Raw genomic sequence first — 19190 nt, forward strand, 5'->3', positions numbered from 1 at the left:
CAACACATGAAAACCTTTACCCTAAAAGCACTAGGGTGGAGGACTCAGAGGGACAAAGAATATGCGCTAAAAATTATATCAAATGATAAAATCCACCTTCATGAATAAAACTTAAAACTAAATCATCCAATGAGGCATCGTCAGATAAAATTAGCAGAAACAAGTCCAGTAACCCAAGATTTCGTCGCTGGGTAGTCAAAGTGGGTCACTGTGAACCAGGCGTCGCACTGACAATCAGGCGGGTCTTCACAGTGCAAGAGAGACCCGTGGGTTGCAGAAGCGTGGCCAATGCGGAGCCGGCAGAGGACAACTGATTCCTTGTGAGGGGCCCCCATGGAAGACTTCCACACATTCGCAGTCTCCTTAATCACACGCAGCTTGTTGTTTGTACTGTTATGCCGTTCAGTCTCCCGAAGCCGAAAAACCCTACGGCATAAGTTCAGAATGCAGGTCAGGTTCAGAGATGCCCATCTGCAGAAGCAGCATCCACGTAGTCCGTTTGGCCAGCCTGTTGGCAAGTTCGTTGCCTGGGATGCTGACGTGTCCTGGGGTAGACACAAACACCACTGAATGATTGGACCAGTCCAGAGCATAGATGGACTCCTGGACGGATGTTACCAAAGGATGGCAAGGGTAGCACTGGTCAATAGCTTCTAGGCTGCTCAAGGAGTCAGTACACAGAAGAAATGATTTCCTGGGGCATGAACGGATATACTGAAGTGCACGAGATGGCAACTAGCTCTGCAGTGAATACACTGCAGCCACCGGGCAAGGAATGCTGTTCAAAATGGCGTCTGTGGATGTAGGAAAAATCAACATGACCATCAGCCATCAAGCCATTCAGCAACTTCAGAGTCCCAGAATACGTCAAGAACCGAGGAAATGACAGCGGAGAGCGGCAGGAGTAACTGAGTCCTTAGGGTCACACGAAAGGTCCAGACGAATCTGCGGCCTAGGTGTACACCATGGAGGTGTATGTGGACAGACCTGGATGGGGGGTGGGAAAGGGAAGGACTCAACTTCAGACAAAACGGATCGCACACGAACTGTAATCGTTGGCCCTGACCTGGCCCGCCGATGCGGGAAATGAACTGCTAGGGATGAAAAATGGGATGATAATTCAGATGTTCAGGATAACTATGAATGTGTGCAATGTAACTGGCCACCAGTTGTGCACTTCGGATATGCAATGGAGGGACTCCGGCCTCCACCAGGACACTGGAGAAAAAGCTCCCGTCGCTAGGCGAACGCCACAGTGGTGCACTGGGTCAAGTACACGCAACACCGAGGTCGCCGCCAAACCATAAACCACACTTCCATAGGCAAGGCGGGCTTGAACAAGCGCTTTGTAGAGCTGCAACAGAGTAGAGCAATCTGTACGCCAGTTGGTGTTGCTCAGGCAATTGGCTAGCTCTTCGGGAAAATTTTGAAAAATGGAGGTCAAACCCTACAGGGGGTCCATCACAAAGGCCGAAACATGCGATACTCCCTTTAGTTGCCTCTTGGGAAAGGCAAGAATACCTTGGCCCTATTCTTACCCCAGGACCAGGAAGGGGGAAAATACATTGATACAATTACATAAAATGAACTTTCTTTGAACAGAAGTCAGCGCTCAGCAAAAAACATTGATAAAATGCACATCATAAATGCAGAGAGAGGTAGAAGTCATCAATATATCAATATTATGGTTCACTACACAGGTGGCGATTTTCTTGTTGTAGGTAAAATAAGGTACCATTGCACTTATTCATTAAAAGAACTGTCATGTTAGGATGATCTTGTAGCTTATATAGATACCCTTTCCATGGAGAAAATGTTACTTTTCTGAGGAGGCATTTATGTGTGTTTCACTCTATCTCTTCTGCTGCATCACTAGAGAGGTCTAACAGCCTCTTCAATAGCATTAATAAATTCAGTGTCAGTGTTTTGTTTTAGGCACAACCTACAGTGTTGCATTCGCCAACATCTTACATGTGTAATACTTATTTTGAATGACATCTGTGACAGGTGGATGAACTTTGACGATTGCCTTTAAGAAGTCTCCTTATGGACCCAGTCCGACTTGCCCATGTTACATCATTGAACCATTTCCAGGAGAGATACAACATCTGTTTACTGAGAAAACAGTAGTTTCATAACTGCATCCAGTTGGCAGCAAATAAAGCAAATCCTCTCCTTCACCAGTGCTGTGATTGCCTTTATACAGTAGAGGGTGTTAAACTCAAAGGGCAGTCTGTGGCCAAGGTCTGTGCACATAAACCATTGTGCCAATTTTTGGTATAGGCCTAAATGAAAGATGCAAGTAGGAATCATATACTGCAGAAGAATGATATGCAAGCTCCAAGTGGTTAAGTAGATCATTAAAACTGCAATTATTTTGTGAGGTCAAATTTGTAGATAACAGACAATGGATTCAAGCAACCAAAGCGGCATGCCTGTAACCACAACATGGGCAGGCCCATACAAGGCCGAGGTGGTTTCAAATATGCCGCAGAAGATTCTCTGTGAAGCCCTATCACATCCTCCACACAATCCCGATCTCTCCCCTTATGATTTCCATATTTTTGGAGTTTTTAAGAAAGACATTCGTGGTCATCAATTTGCTTTGGATGAAAAGACTCACATCTGGATACAATCATGGTTCTGTAGGAAACCTCGAACATTTTTCCATGCAGACGCTGACTGTTTTTCAGTTGGATAACTTAGCAGATATGGTGATTAATTTTGAAATAATAAACCATTTACTTAATTTTCCTCACCTGTCTCATTTTCAATGGATTGCCCCCTCATACTGTAAGACTGACATGGGATAGACCCTTGTTACCACAGCATTAACAACAAAGTACCAGAGTTTGAAGCACAAGACAATGAAGCTTACGTAATACGAAGTACAGAAATCTGGTTAAAAACTAATACATACATAACAGAAGACATGGAAGTCAAATCTACCGAGGTCACAACTGTTGCTCAATGTGAGAGTGTCTCAGCAAGGCTCATTCTCAAGGGTAGACATAAATGTTTATTTGGATCCTTCTATCAACCACCACTTCACCCCCGATAAAACCAGAAGCTTTAGAGAGAACCTGAGCCTAATAGCAAGCATGACAAGACACCCTACGAAGCAATACTAAATACACAAATATATAATATTGCAGTGTAATGGAGCATCTTAAATACAAAATAAATACTAAATGCTTTCTCTGAAAACAACACACAATATAGATCTGATGTTGAAGATGCCCACACTGAAACTTACCAGTGGTGATGAGATTTTTATAACGTTAATGGCTACCAAAGTAAAAAAGACAACTAAAACAAGTAGAAAGATTTACACATTCAGTAAACCAAATAGACAGTAGCACCACAGTTCAAAAATTTACTCCCTTCGAGGAACACGCATACATGTGTATCAAGTGTAGAAAAACGGTTGACCTAGGATTGCACAGGTATGTTTGTATAGTATGATAACTTGTTGACTGACACTTCACATCATGGAACTTAGTTCCTCCAACCAGAGCTCCTAATGTTACTTGTGGACTGCCCTGTTGCCAATGACATACAACAAAGTAGCATTCAATTTGGAGTTATGGAATTGTGTGCTGTACACACATCTATCATCAGTCATTGCCAGCAGCGCAGTCAAAGCAGACAAATATGTGTTCTTCCCATGTCATAGACCACTCCCTATTGCCCGAGTCCTAACTGAGGCAACTGATTTCACAGCAAATCAAATGTAAAATTATACAAAGTTTTACTAACAGTATAAAAGAACATTTCACAGTAGGCAGAACACTGTGGAGGCATGGTATACAGTTTCCACAAAGAAACTTCTAATTGAACAGACTACAACATAATAAGTGAAAAATTAAGTACATGATTATAGACAGACAGATGCTGAATAAAACACTTTTGGCTGTCAAAAGGGGAAATGCATGAAGCCTTCAGTGTACATTTTAGCAGTCTTATTGAAAAATCTTACAAAACACGAAGACATTCTGACAATGGGAAATCCAGGGTGGAATGTAACCAAATTATGAACAGGAAAGTTGCTACTCCCCATATAGCGGAGTGCCTGCGCCTGTATGCAACTCGGCATCTCCGCTATATGATGAGTAGTTACAAAGAAATTCTATTCATATTTAAGCCGAAAGGTTATCAGCGGCACCAAAGACCTACAAACTGAAATTAAGAGTAGCAAAGCAGAATCAATGGGATTACAGAAGTGTCCGATTCCACTCGTTTGCTTTGACCCATGATGTCATCAATATGACAGAAATGGTTATTCAAAGCGTCTCCAATACGGGGCCTATTATGTTACTACATACACACGGCTAAAAATATGAATATATGTATAAGACAATACCATCTCCCTCCAAAAATATCAATCTAACTAATGGGACAACTGTGTGGAATTGAGTGTTTTAGGGTGGGGACAAGCTAAATATGACAGTAAAAAACCACCATGTCACCAAAACACACAAAATGACAAACAAACAAAAAAATTACAACATTTTGTACAAAAGAAAAATCTACAGGAATCTTACACTTCCCCTCGACTTATACAGGTCAACCACAGCTGACGATACCAAAACAGAAACTACGAAAATTGGAATCTGTCACTTCCCTTGACCTATACAGGGTGTTACAAAAAGGTATGCCCGACTTTCAGGAAACATTCCTCACACACGAATAAAGAAAAGATGTTATGTGGACATGTGTCTGGAAATGCTTAATTTCCATGTTAGAGCTCATTTTAGTTTCGTCAGTATGTATTGTACTTCCTCGATTCACCACCAGTTGGCCCAATTGAAGGAAGGTAATGTTGACTTCAGGGCTTGTGTTGACATGCGACTCATTGCTCTACAGTACTAGCATCAAGCACATCAGTACGTAGCTTCTCAACAATAGCTTCAGTGACCAATGGATTGGTAGAGGCGGACCAATTCCATGGCCTCCACGGTCTCCTGACCTCAACCATCTCGACTTTCATTTATGGGGGCATTTGAAAGCTCTTGCCTACGCAACTCCGGTACCAAATGTAGAGACTCTTCGTGCTCGTATTGTGGACGGCTGTTAAACAATACGCCATTCGCCAGGGCTTCATCAGCGCATCAGGGATTCCATGCAACGGAGGGTGGATGCATGTATCCTTGCTAACGGAGGACATTTTGATCATTTCCTGTAACAAAGTAATTTAAGTCACACTGGTACATTCTGTTGCTGTGTGTTTCCATTCGATGATTAATGTGATTTGAAGAGAATTAATAAAATGAGCTCTAACATGGAAAGTAAGCGTTTCCGGACACATGTCCACATAACATATTTTCTTTCTTTGTGTGTGAGGAATGTTTCCTGAAAGTTTGGCCGTACCTTTTTGTAACACCCTGCATAGGTCAACCACAACTATTGATACAAAAAAAAACCAACACCTACACCTACAATAAATAAAACCAGAACACCTCAAAAATCAAACATACATACATAAATCATAAAGACATTCAATACACAATAAATACACAAAACATCGAAACTTGAGAAGAATCACCAGAGGGCAACATCATACAAAACAAGACGACATCCACAAACACACCAAATTCAAACTCTGAACCATAATGACATTACACACAACACCCTAATGTCACAGGCCAAAGCAGACGGGTTGAATCCGACACGTCCATTGACCTGAATCAGGAATGCTTAACTCATTTTTCAAGGTTTCTCTAAAATGGAAATTCCAGGAATGCTACTCAGTTTAATTCTTGGACCACTACAAAGATGAGCGATACAGATATTAATGTAGTGGCATTGAGTAACAGCTAAAACCACTTAAACTGAACAAAGATCCAGGGCCCCAAGGACCTATCGGATTATACACAGAATATGCAGCTGCATTAGTAATACTCTTATCCATAACACACATATCAGACAAAATCTTGTTGGAAGAAAACCCGTATCACACAAATCTACAAGAAGGGTAACAGACAAAACAAAAAAGTGAGCCGCAAAGCTGTTTTTCACTATCACTGTTTCAGAATTACAATCATACGAGTTAGTGTCTATCAAAATAAATCTGCGCCGGTCATGAGGACTTCTTTTGAGGGAGTACACAACACATTATGAGAGTCGTCAGTAGACGACAATTTCAAACATACCAAAGTAAGTGCATTTGGACCCGTGCTGTTCATGACTTGTAAGCCCAAACTGGAATCTTAACTCACACTACTATGTGGGTGTAGAACTCTATGACAATATGAAATAGGACCATCAATTAGGCTTAGACAGAAGTAAAGCAAACGCCAGTCAGCCTACCAAAGAGATTTCTCACAACGCATTGGCGCAACTCAGCCTATCAAGTGTGCTTGATTTACAAGACAGTGTCACGAAAATGCCGATAAATCTGAAATGGCAGATTCTTGAAAATAAATATGTCAACTATAATGCAAAATCCTACCTTAAAAACTTTCAATGACAATTATTAAGTGAGGAATATACCCCCCCCCCCACATATGTAATCACTATCAGAAAATTAGTCTGATTACAACATGCACAGACGCATTCAACATTGAGACATGGGACGATGGGAAATACTCTCTACCATGCACTTAAGTGTTTCCAGAATGTGAAGTGAAAATTGAAATGGCAAAGGAAGCACATAACATGTACAGTCTAAATCAACAAAAATAAGAGAGACAAGTGAATTTAAACACTTTGAAGTCTTCAGCATTTAAATTTCTTGTGTATTGAGCAAAACGAATACATGCAAGAAGGGATAAAAGTATAACTACTGAAGGAATGGAGATATTACCTGAAAGTGTGGACCACAAAAGAGAGGGGGGGGGGGGGGGGGGGGACAGGAGTCTCAGGGTTATACTAAACAGAACACACAGGTTTCTAATTATCTTATGCTTTCCATAATACTCTTCCAATATAGAAAACAAGATAACTAATTAAATGAATAGCTATTAACACTAAGCCTATGTACCTGAGACAAACACACACTGTTCTCAATGGAGCCTGAACTGTGCACTGTACTCATTTGTTCCATATGGTCATAGGAACAAATTGTCTTCTGAGCTTCATCTCCACTTGCTGACTGCATTAAGGTTAACCCATTATTTGATTCACTCTGTGGAATTATAAATTAAAGTTGGCATTAAAAGTGGAAAAACAGAGCAATGGTATCTGTACAGATTACATCTGTTATACATACCTGTCCTGCATCAGCACTTGAAGCCTGCACAACTTGGATGTTTTCTGCATCATATGTTTTGACATCTCCTTGATGTATCAGATGAACAAGCTTCAGCTGTGTTTTGATGCTTTGTTTTGGTTTAGCTGTTGGCGTTGTAGAGTAGTCTAAACATAATTGGGTCAAAGACTTTGAAGACGATATCTTATTTTCACTTACTGAGCCATAACTCAAACTTTTTGTTCGTTTTTTGTAAAACCCTTTTGAACAGTCTGCACAACTGGCTCCAACTCTGTCTAACTTTGAAAGCGATGGCGTTCTTTGCCTTATATTTGGAGTAGAATGAATAAAATTTTTACCCTCGTCTCTGAAATGAATATCATCTTTCCTAGTGCCTTTTTTCTTGATAGTGCTACAGCTGCTAATATTCTTCAAATCATCACTTTGATCAGCTGACGGTCGAAATATCTGTTCAGCTTCCAATAACCACGACGATAGATTCGGTGTGCGAGTACCGCTCCTGGGCCATTTCAGTTCACTTCTTGGCGTTGCACAAGTCCGAGTTCTCTTGAAAATCTTTCTTGCAGGGGAGAAATCTAATTTCCTTTTTTCTGACAAACAAGAAGATTCAGCTGCTTCACTCACACTTTTGCGGCGTTCAGGAGTCCCTGCATCAAATACGTTGTCTACACTGCACTCTTCAGAAAATGCTGATAAATCAGTCTCCACTAAATTTTCCTTCTCCTCATTCACGCGCTTTAACAAATTTTGCATGCGTTTTCTTTTGGCTTGCTTCTTATTATATGTCCGCCTTCTCCTTCCGCCGCCCATGCCGTATCTGTACAAAAGAAAGATTATAAATGAAATCTACGTGTATATAAACACAGCATTTGTGCAGAAAAAGTTTTGCGTCACAATCAGCTCGCACTTATGTAGACAATAACCGTACACCTCCTAATGCACACGAGTTTGCACAGCACTGGTTCCACTAGCACTGCACAACAAGTGGTTCAAATACACCGGCTCCCGCTCCCAGTGAATCACGTCATTCTGGCGATACGCGCACATGTCATCTTTAAAAATAGAAATTCAAACTTTTCTGCGGGCGCAGGCCTGTTGTGATACAATGCTAAAACCGATACCTGTCCAAACTGCAAGTATTCATACCACAAAGACTGGACTTCGTGCACATGCATGAAAAGCAATATTATACACAAATCTTGCGTTTAAAACAACTCCAAAACTTGTCTGTATGTAGTGGCTTCGAACGCTCCAATCGAAAAGAAGAGAATTACAGATGCTGAGTCACAGGTTTTGCGCATAGGCTATCATCTCTAAAGTCCAAAAAGGTACACGCGCGCAGTAGGGTGTTTCAATGCATCAGCATTTGGGAAATCTAATGTGTGACTGAACGCAATGTGCTATCTATTAAAAGCTATTACATCAAAATAGCAAACTTAAATCAAGAGTCGAAAACAGAAATTATCGCAAATAGTTAAACTAAAAACACGGATTATTATAAGTGTAAAGCTTCAAAATACTTAATCAGGCACAAAGTAGGCATTTCGGAGAACGTTCTCCCGTCAACGTAGAGTTTCCTTCCTACGGAAAATAACGATGATCCTATATTAAAAGAACCGACGGAAGAAAACAAAAACGTTTTAACTAAAAAAAAAAAAAACGAATTCAGTAACTGTTGTACCACATTGAGCTGCTCATACGTGGATTAGGTTTTTTACTTTTAACTGAAATAACAATGCTTATTTTTCGTGCTCTAGTTACGTTTTTCTTAATATTTTGCTCATATTGTCCTGACTGTATACAAAAATGTGATTAAGTTTCTATAAATCCAAGGATTATACAGTGACATATTCATTTGGGATAAGAGCATATCAGACTGAGTATCAGCCGAACAGTTTTCTTTTGTGCCACCAGTATTCCGTTCAAGTATACATCAGCACTACTCTTAGTAAAATCAAGAAGAGAATCAAAGAGAAGAAAATAAAAAGTTCTTCTGTGGTGGATACTACTACCACAAGGATACTTTGGCACTGTCATGATTACACAAGCAGTTCTGTGTCACATATGTAATGAATCCTTGCATCAAGGTATTACCCCAATGTGATTAAAATATACATTGTGAAACCTCTTTTCAAGAAGAGTGAAAACTGATGTCTCAAACTATTACCCAGCCTCCCTGTCAACAAATTTCTTCCAAGGCCACAGAGAAATAGGTGTTCAGAAGAATTGTTAATCTCCTGAAATCCACAACAGTCTTAGTGATTGTCAGTTTGATTTATGGCAAGGTCTCTCTGTAGGTACCAGCTAGAATCTAATGTTCCTATCCACTACATACCGTCATATTTTGATAAATAATGCGGAATTCCGTGGATTAAGCAGAACATTCGTGACATAGATTAAGTTTTATCTAACAGATAGGAAGCAGAGGAACAATTACCGATAGTAATGGAATGCTAGCTTCATCTAAGTGGGGTACAGTAAGCACTTGAGTACCACAAGGCTAGATGACGGGGCTGTTACAATTTCTTATAACTACAAACGACCTCCCACTCTGTTAACTGTGAGCAAGTTAATTCTTTCTGCAGATGATACCTTTCTCATAGTGGATACCAGTACAGGGAAAAAACTGAAACCCTTTGCTGACAGTGTATTTGATGGTACTCTCAACTGGTTTAGCTGTAACGAACTGGCTCTGAATTTAAAAAGAAATTATTATATAGACAGAAAGAACAGTAGGACATATACACTGAAGAGCCAAAGAAACTGGTACACCTGCCTAATATTGTGTAGAGGCCCACGGGCACGCAGAAGTGCTGCAAGACGACATGACATGGACTCAGCTAACGTCTGAAGTAGTGCTGGAGGGAAATGACAACATGAATCCTGCAAGGCTGTCCACAAATCCGCAAGTGTACAAGGGCGTGGAGATCTCTTCTGAACAGCACGTTGCAAGGCATCCCAGATGTGCTCAATAATGTTCATGTCTGGGGAGTTTGGTGGACAGCGGAAGTGTTTAAGCTCAGAAGAGTGTTCCTGGAGCCACTCTGTAACAGTTCAGGACGTGTGGGGTGTCGCATTGTCCTACTGGAATTGCCTAAGTCCGTCGGAATGCACAATGAACATGAATGGATGCAGGTGAGCAGACAGGATTCTTCCTTACACATCTCCTGTCAGAGTCGTCTCTAGACGTATCAAGGGTCCCATAATACTACTCCTGCACACACCCCACACCATTATGAAGCCTCTACCAGCCTGAACATTATCAAGGATCCCATATCACTCCGACTGCACACGTCCCATGCCATTACAGAGCCTCCACCAGCTTGGAAAGTCCCCCACTGACATGCAGATTCCATGGACTCATGATGCTGTCTTCATATCCATACACATCCATCCACTAGACACAATTTGAAACCAGACTCATACAACCAGGCAACATGTTTCCAGTCAGCAACAGTCCAATGTTGGTGTTGACAGGCCCAGGAGAGGCGAAAGCTTTCTGTTGTGCAGCCATCAAGGGTACACAAGTGGGTCCTTTGGCTCTGAAAGCCCCTATCGATGTTCTGTTGAATGGTTCGCATACTGACAGTTGTGATGGCCCAGCATTGAAATCTGCACCAATTTTCGGAAGGGTTGCACTTCTGTCACATTGAATGATTCTCTTCAGTCATCGTTGGTCCTGTTCTTGCACGATCTTTTTCCAGCCACAGCGATGTTGAAAATTTGATGTTTTACTGGACTCCTGATATTCAGGGTACACTCGTGAAATGATCATGTGGGAATACCCCCACTTCATCGCTACCTCGGGGAAGCTGTGTCCCATCACTCGTGGCTGAATGTAACACTATATTCAAACTCACTTAAATCTTGATAACCTGCAATTGTAGCAGAAGTAGCCGATCTAAAAACTCTTGACAGACACTTGTTTTATATAGACGTTGCAGACTGCAGAGCTGTATTTTGCCTGTTTACATATCTCTGTATTTGAATACACAAGCCTATACCAGTTTCTTTGGCTCTCCAGTATATATAAAATGTAACAGACAATAAATACAAATGTAACAGACAACAAATACAGCAGGTGGACTCTGCTAAGTTATTGAGAAGGTATATCTATAGTAAGCTAGTTTAGCACCTACAGCTTCGCTCGCATAGACTGTATGATCTGCACAGATTTTTTGTTCTGTATTTCTTTAATAGAACTTGTATGCCACTGCTCATGTGTAAATCTACATATTATACAAAGAATTAGTGCCTCTTTGCATGGCTGTCAGTCTTTGCATAATTAAAGTCTTCCAACAGGCCCAATTTAATTTCATACGGCAAGTTAAAAGAAAGAGAGACAAGTTGGACAAATGGTTCTATCATTACTACAGCTAACGTGACTCTGAATTCTCTCATCTCAAATGGATGTTCCTGTACATGGAATCGCATGTAAAAATGGTGGCAGGAATGATTAGGCTAAGTAGTAATTACAGCAAAACGAACTTTGTAAACTTATAACAGCCCTACTGAAAAAATTAAAATTTTAAAAATCTGTTTCTTTTTTATGCAGTTATGGCATCCGATTTGTCCTGCTGAGTGTTAAATAGCTTTATTTGACTTAATTCTCATTTGTACGACCTTTTACCCTTTTCATGTTAATTAATACCATAGAAGCATTGTCTTTTCTGAATGTACTTCCAACCAAAAAGTGATTCTGCTTTTATAATGAGCTGTTTTCAATCACACTCCTCATCCCCTCTTTCACCCCTTTAAGGGATTCAATTTCCAAAAACACTGAAAACATATTTTTATTGAGTTTTCTAAAACACTGAAACACATTTTTTAAAAAAATTTCTAATGGAGAAGTCAAATTCCTGTTTTCATTTATGTATTAAAAAAATGCTTTACCAGTTCTTTAATAATTTATTTTCTGCAAAATCTTTTGTTCAGTATTTCATTCCCTTAGGGGAAACCAAATATCTATTTTCGTAGTTCTATTTTCAACATTATTCATAAAAGAAATGTATCCCTGTAATCAGCCACAGGGGTTGAAGTTCCAAAAACATTGAAACACATATTTTTCTATCTGTAACTGAGAAAAAATAAATTTTTATAATTTTAGCTTCAAAAATGCTTTCATAATGAACTATTTGCATAAAAACTTTCATCCCCTATTTCATCTCCCTTAGTGGTTGAATTTATAAAACAGTGAAACCTGTGTTTTTTTATACTATGAAGCCAAAAAAGGTTTTCTTAGACGTAGCTTTAAAAATGGTTTCATAATGAAACTTGTCATCCCCTATTTCACCTCCTTTGGGGCTGTATTTCTAAGAACACTGAAACATGCTCTTTTTTATTTCCTACTGAGATGTCAGATACAGATTTTTATAGATGTAGGTTTAAAAGTGTTGTAGTAGTTCTTTAATTATGTATTATTTTTAAAAACCTTTCACCCACTATTTCGCCGGCTTAGGAATTGAATTTCCAGAAATGCTGAAATATGATATTTTTTTTATTTTTTTTAAATTTCTGATTGAGAAACCAAATAAAAGTAACGGGGCTATAGCTTCAAAATTGCCTTAATAGCATCATATTTTCAGAAAAATTTTCATAGCGTATTTCGTCCCCTTAGTAATGTAATTTCCACAAATTCCTTCTTAAACAATGCTTATATATTAAATCAACACCCTCCCCAAATTTCAAGTTTCTATTCTTTGCGGTTTTGACTGTGTAATAATGAGTCAGTCAGTCACGACTTTTTCCTTTTATATGTACAGATTAATCTGGTCTCGCCATATCCTATATAAGACAAAAAGACTTCAAAATGGTCCCATCATATCCTAGATCTGACAAAAAGACTTCATTCCGAAATTTTTATTTTTTAGCATAACTGCATCATCTGTGCATAAGGATGCCACCAGAGGTGCTTACTTTGGGTATTTTAATGCTCTATTATCTTACAAAAAGAAGTATGATTCCTCAAAGTGAGTTATGCTTGTATGCCATTTTAGTGGTGCTCACCAAACACACACTTCGAGGAATCTACTGCAAGAACTATAGGTTCTCACACTTACATCTTAATATTTCCACCTAGTATATTTCATTAAAAAGAATTGCTCTTTTTTTCAAAACCAGTAGCGCCTATCATGGCCACAATATGAGGTGAAAACTGGACTTACAGAATAATGAGACATATTTCGCTCTTGTGGAGAAAGGAGTAAATTATTCAGGCATGTAGGTTTTGAATGCTTACCTACTGTCATCAAAAATCTTTCTCTTGAAACACCAGAATTAGAGAAAACTGAAAGAATACCTGGCACAAAAGTCACCCCAGCCAATTAATGAGTATTTTTGCATAAATGAGTTGCATGAGTGTGGTTTCATTGTATAAATGGGATGCCCCTTTAGAGCAAGAACAAATGTAAATTATTTTAAGAAAGATTTTGAAAACAGCCAGAAGTTGCACATTAAATTTTTTTAATTTTAGGATTGAGATATGACTCATAACAAAATCCCATAGTGTATTTGCAAACATCAGTTCTGATATCTTGTTGTGTTATGTTCCTTATTTATTTTCACCCTATTGTATGGTTACATTAAAGGAATACGTAATTTCACGAATCTACTATACACTATTGAAAATTTTATAAAATGATCTTGACTCTAAATTTGTAAATACTTTGTTATCCTAGCAACTCTAATAGTAGAATGAAATTTTCACTCTACAGCGGAGTTTTAACTCTAATACTGTTGGGACCAATTGAAACAGTAATAAAATAAAATGAAAAAAACTTGCATGTCTATCTCACAACTTATAAGTGACAAAATTGTCCCATAGGACAATATTTTTGACATTTTTTACATGCACTTTGTGCAGTTGATTAAGCAAGTGTAAATAACTGCTTATTTTTATGTACAACAAATTTCCATAGTTTTCCTACAGAAGCTTGTCATTCATGTGCAGGCCAAAATATTTACAGTGTTCATTGTCTGTACACGAAATTCCACAAAATTTCCTATACATTTGTAGTATGTGTAGCCTGCTTTGAAATCTAACAACTGTGATTTTACGACACAGAGTTTCAGGTCCTGGTTACTACAATATCTAATCATTTCTGACCTCCCATACACTGAAAAACGAGTTTTCTGATTCTCATTGCCACAATAAAAGGGCAGAGAAGCGTTGTCAGCGTAAGTAATTACACAGGACTGAGAATGTTGTACAATGTCATTTACAAATATAATAAAAATAAATGATTTCAATCGCAGGACATATATACAGCCATTTCAGCACCACAAAATTTTGTTAATTGACCATGTTGCTGTTGTTGTGGTCTTCAGTCCTGAGACTGGTTTGATGCAGCTCTCCATGCTACTCTAACCTGTGCAAGTTTCTTCATCTCCCAGTACCTACTGCAGCCTACATCCTTCTGAATCTGCTTAGTGTATTCATCTCTTGGTATCCCTGTACGATTTTTACCCTCCACGCTGCCCTCCAGTACCAAATTGGTGATCCCTTGATGCCTCAGAATATGTCCTACCAACCGATCCCTTCTTCTAGTCAAGTTGTGCCACAAACTCCTCTTCTCCCCAATTCTATTCAATACCTCCTCATTACTTATGTGATCTACCCATCTAATCTTCACCATTCTTCTGTAGCACCACATTTCGAACGCATCTAATCTCTTCTTGTCTAAACTATTTATCGTCCATGCTTCACTTCCATACATGGCTACACTCCATACAAATACTTTCAGCAACGACTTCCTGCCCTCGGGAAAAATTACAGTTGTAGTTTCCCCTTGCTTTCAGCCGTTCACAGTACCAAAACAGCAAGGCCGTTTTGGTTAGTGTTACAGGGCCAGATCAGTCAATCATCCAGACTGTTGCCCCTGCAACTACTGACAAGGCTGCTGCCCCTCTTCAAGAACCACACGTTTGTCTGACCTCTCAAAAGATACCCCTCCGTTGTGGTTGCACCTACGGTACGGCTATCTGTATCGTTGAGGCACGCAAGCCTCCCCACCAACGGCAAGGTCCGTGGTTCATGGGGGGGGGGGGGGGGGAAATTAACCATATGTAACACGATTGTTAACCAGAAGAATACTTTTATATTTTAGTTTTTATTTCTATGACATTTCTGTTTGATGTGAGCACTTTTGTTCAGACGTTTTAAACCATGGTGTGATTACATGTATTCCATGTAACTTTTATTCTCATGATGATTGTTCTAGTGCAATCGAAACTGTGGTCAACTGTCAAAATTTTGCGCAACCAAAGTGGCTGAATATATACTACTGGCCATTAAAATTGCTACACCAAGAAGAAATGCAGATGATAAACGGATATTCATTGGACAAATATATTATACTAGAACTGACATGTGATTACATTTTCACGCAATCTGGCTGCATTTGTTGTTGTGGTTTTCAGTCCTGAGACTGGTTTGATGCAGCTCTCCATGCTAATCTATGCTGTGCAAGCTCCTTCATCTCCCAGTACCTACTGCAACCTATATCCTTCTGAATCTGCTTAGTGTAGCCATCTCTTGGTCTCCCTCTACGACTTTGTTCCCCTTCACGCTGCCCTCCAATGCTAAATTTGTGATCCCTTGATGCCTCAACACATGTCCTACCAACCGATCCCTTCTTCTAGTCACGTTGTGCCACAAACTTCTCTTCTCTCCAACCCTATTCAATACCTCCTCTTTAGTTACGTGATCTACCCACCTAATCTGGCTGCATAGATCCTGAGAAATCGGTACCCAGAACAACCACCTCTGGACGTAATAATGGCCTTGATACCTCTGGGCATTGAGTCAAACAGAGCTTGGATGGCGTGTACAAGTACAGCTGCCTATGCAGCTTCAACACGATACCACAGTTCATCAAGAGTAATGGCTGGCGTATTGTGACGAGCCAGTTGCTCGGCCGCATTGACCAGACGTTTTCAATTGGTGAGAGATCTGGAGAATGTGCTGGCCAGGGCAGCAGTCCAACATTTTCTGTATCGAGAAAGGCCCGTACAGGACCTGCAACATGCGGCGTGCATTATTCTGCTGAAATGAAGGGTTTCGCAGGGATCGAATGAAGGGTAGAGCCACGGATCTTAACACATTTGAAATGTAACGTCCACTGCTCAAAGTGCCGTCAATGTGAATGAGAGGTGACCGAGACGAGTAACCAATGGCATCCCATACCATCACGCCGGTTGATACGCCAGTACGGTGATGACGAATACACGCTTCCAATGTGCGTTCAGTGCAATGTCAAAAAATGGTTCAAATGGCTCTGAGCACTATGGGTCTTGACATCTGGGGTCATCAATCCTCTACAACTTAGAACTACTTAAACCTAACTAATCTAAGGACATCACACACATCCATGAACGAGGCAGGATTCGAACCTGCGACCGTAGCGGTCGCGCGGTTCCAGACTGAAGTGCCTAGAACCGCTCGGCCACATCGGCCGGCAGCGCGATGTCGCCAAACACGGATGCGACAACCACGGTGCCGTAAACAGAACCTGGATTCATCCGAAAAAAATGACGTTTTGCCATTCGTGCACCCAGGTGCGCCGTTGAGTACACCATCGCAGGCGCTCCTGTCTGTGATGCAGCCATGGTCTCCTAGCTGATAGTCCATGCTGCTGCAAACGTTGTTGTCTTGCAAAGGTCCCCGTCTGTTGACTCGGGGATCGAGACATGGCTGCACGATCCGTTACAGCCATGCGGATAAGATGCTTGTCATCTCGACTGCTATTGATACGAGGCCGTTGGGATCCAGAACGGCGTTCCGTATTACCCTCCTGAACCCAACGATTCCTGTCCTTGGATCTCGACCAACGCGAGTAGCAATGTCGCGATACGATTAACCGCAATTGCGATAGGCTACAATCCGACCTTTTAAAAGTTGGAAACGTGATGGTACGCATTTCTCCTGCTTACACGAGGCATCACAACAACGTTTCACCAGGCAACGCCGGTCAACTGTTGTTTGTGTATGAGAAATCGGTGGGAAACTTTCCTCATGTCAGCACGTTGTAGGTGTCGCCACCGACGCCAACATTGTGTGTGAATGCTCTAAAAAGCTAATCATCTGCATATCACAGCGTTTTCTTTCTGTCGGTTAAATTTCTCGTCTGTAGCACGTCATCTTCGTGGTGTAACAATTTTAATGGCCAGTAGTGTACGTCCTGTAATTAAATAGTGTCCGACTGATGGTTCACAGTCAATCAAATGTGTAAAATTTCTAAATGGTTTCAGTATTGACGTAATTACCATGGGGCTTGAGATAATTTCAAAACACGCATTACTGAGAACAGTGGTAAAGAGAGACCCTTTATGACCCTAATGAAAAGCTTTCGGACTATTTGTGGCAAAAGTGACAATATTACAGCAAATTTAAATAGTTGGGACTAAAAAATTAGTGTGATCAAGTCAACAGGAAACAACCATGAAGGCAACGACCAGGTTTTTAAGTATCGCCAGTGAAATCACCACCACACCAAAAATATCAAGGGAACGAAAACGGACTGCACGCTTGCACAAACAGCAAGGATTCATCCAGTCTCAAGAAATACTAACAGGTGCCACTGAGGATGTATTGAATACATGAAGATTTGGGTGGCTCTTACAAAATTTTTGTTAAATTTTCTGGGGCTACCACACTGATTGATTTCATTCCATGTAAAAATGAGCTGTGTGAAATTTGGGGTCAGTGGGATAACAGGAGGAGGAGCCCTCTTGGCTCACAAAATCGGAAAAATCAGGGAGAAAATAAAACTATCAGCTTTGCAAAATGCTGCTTCTGGATGATAAATTCGTTCATTACCTAATGCAGGACGACTGTTTACTTTATTTTCGCTAGCTAAATCATTTCTTTTTTCGCAGATCACACTGTCCGGGTGACCCAAAGATAGGTAGCGAAAATGTAAAGCAAGCCATGCTGTTCCTTTTTACAACTCAATCTGGACCACACTTAAAGTCTTTCATTTTTGAGGGAAGGTAGCAACCGTAGGACATACAGTATTTTCCTTTAAAGAGATAATATACTTGCTTATTACTTGCACGGACTAAGTGGAAGTAAACTGCCGTGGGTAAAAAAAAAAAATGGTTCAAATGGCTGTGAGCACTATGGGACTCAACTGCTGTGGTCATGAGTCCCCTAGAACTTAGAACTCCTTAAACCTAACTAACCTAAGGACATCATACACATCCATGCCCGAGGCAGGATTCGAACCTGCGACCGTAGCAGTCGCACGGTTCCGGACTGCGCGCCTAGAACCGCGAGAGCACCGCGGCCGGCTGCCGTGGGTCAAATAAACGGTTACATTTTGCATATTTGTAAATTATCAGTGTATGAAAGCGCCACCTAGCTGTGTGGAAAGACATGATTTGTGGGAAAAACTAGACATTCTGCCATAGGAGGCATGAAACTGTATGTCAAAGTTAGGAACTCCAAAATTATGCTGGAAGAGCGTTTGAGGAACTGGAGAACACAGTGCATGCTAATGCTTTGAAGATCATTATTATTGAAGTACATACTTGGATTTTGATCAGTCAACGATTGGAGGAAAGGTCAAGGGCTGTGCCTGGAACCAGTGATTCTATCTTGTATTCGTCTTCAGAAACACTGAAAAATAGTTAACGCCACCTGTCTCCTGTTCTGTACCTGTGGCTACTTTTGATATTAAATATTTTTTCTGAATAAAAACTGAAAGTGTTCATTGAACTGAATCATGACAAAAAACTAATATCTTTATCAAAAATAAATAAATACAAAATTTGTACACTTCAAATACAAATCATCTGTCTGCAAATAAATTTTCAGGTTTTATTAATGTCGTGACATACTCCTATAGGCAGTGTGAAGCTGAGTATTTCAGGAATATTTTCTGAGAATTTTGGTACCAGGGACCCGTGGTCTGCAGTAGCTTGTTACAGAGTTAACAGCATTTAATATGATTTCTTATCCCCATTTATCTGAATTGTGTGG

General features: G+C 40.3%; 1 protein-coding gene across 1 annotated transcript in view; it reads right to left on the minus strand.

Moving 5' to 3' along the window:
* The window catches only part of LOC126284209 (uncharacterized), a 182520-nt gene that overhangs the window by 72534 nt on the left and 90796 nt on the right, over nt 1–19190 (minus strand). Inside the window, exons 2-3 of the mRNA XM_049982976.1 lie at nt 7211–8027; nt 6983–7126 (exon numbers count right to left, since the gene is read on the minus strand). Coding sequence (XP_049838933.1) covers nt 6983–7126; nt 7211–8020 — 954 coding nt within the window. The 5' untranslated portion in view covers nt 8021–8027. The remainder of the gene's footprint in view (nt 1–6982; nt 7127–7210; nt 8028–19190) is intronic.

Source organism: Schistocerca gregaria, chromosome 8 (assembly GCF_023897955.1).
Source record: "Schistocerca gregaria isolate iqSchGreg1 chromosome 8, iqSchGreg1.2, whole genome shotgun sequence".
NCBI lineage: Eukaryota > Metazoa > Arthropoda > Insecta > Orthoptera > Acrididae > Schistocerca > Schistocerca gregaria.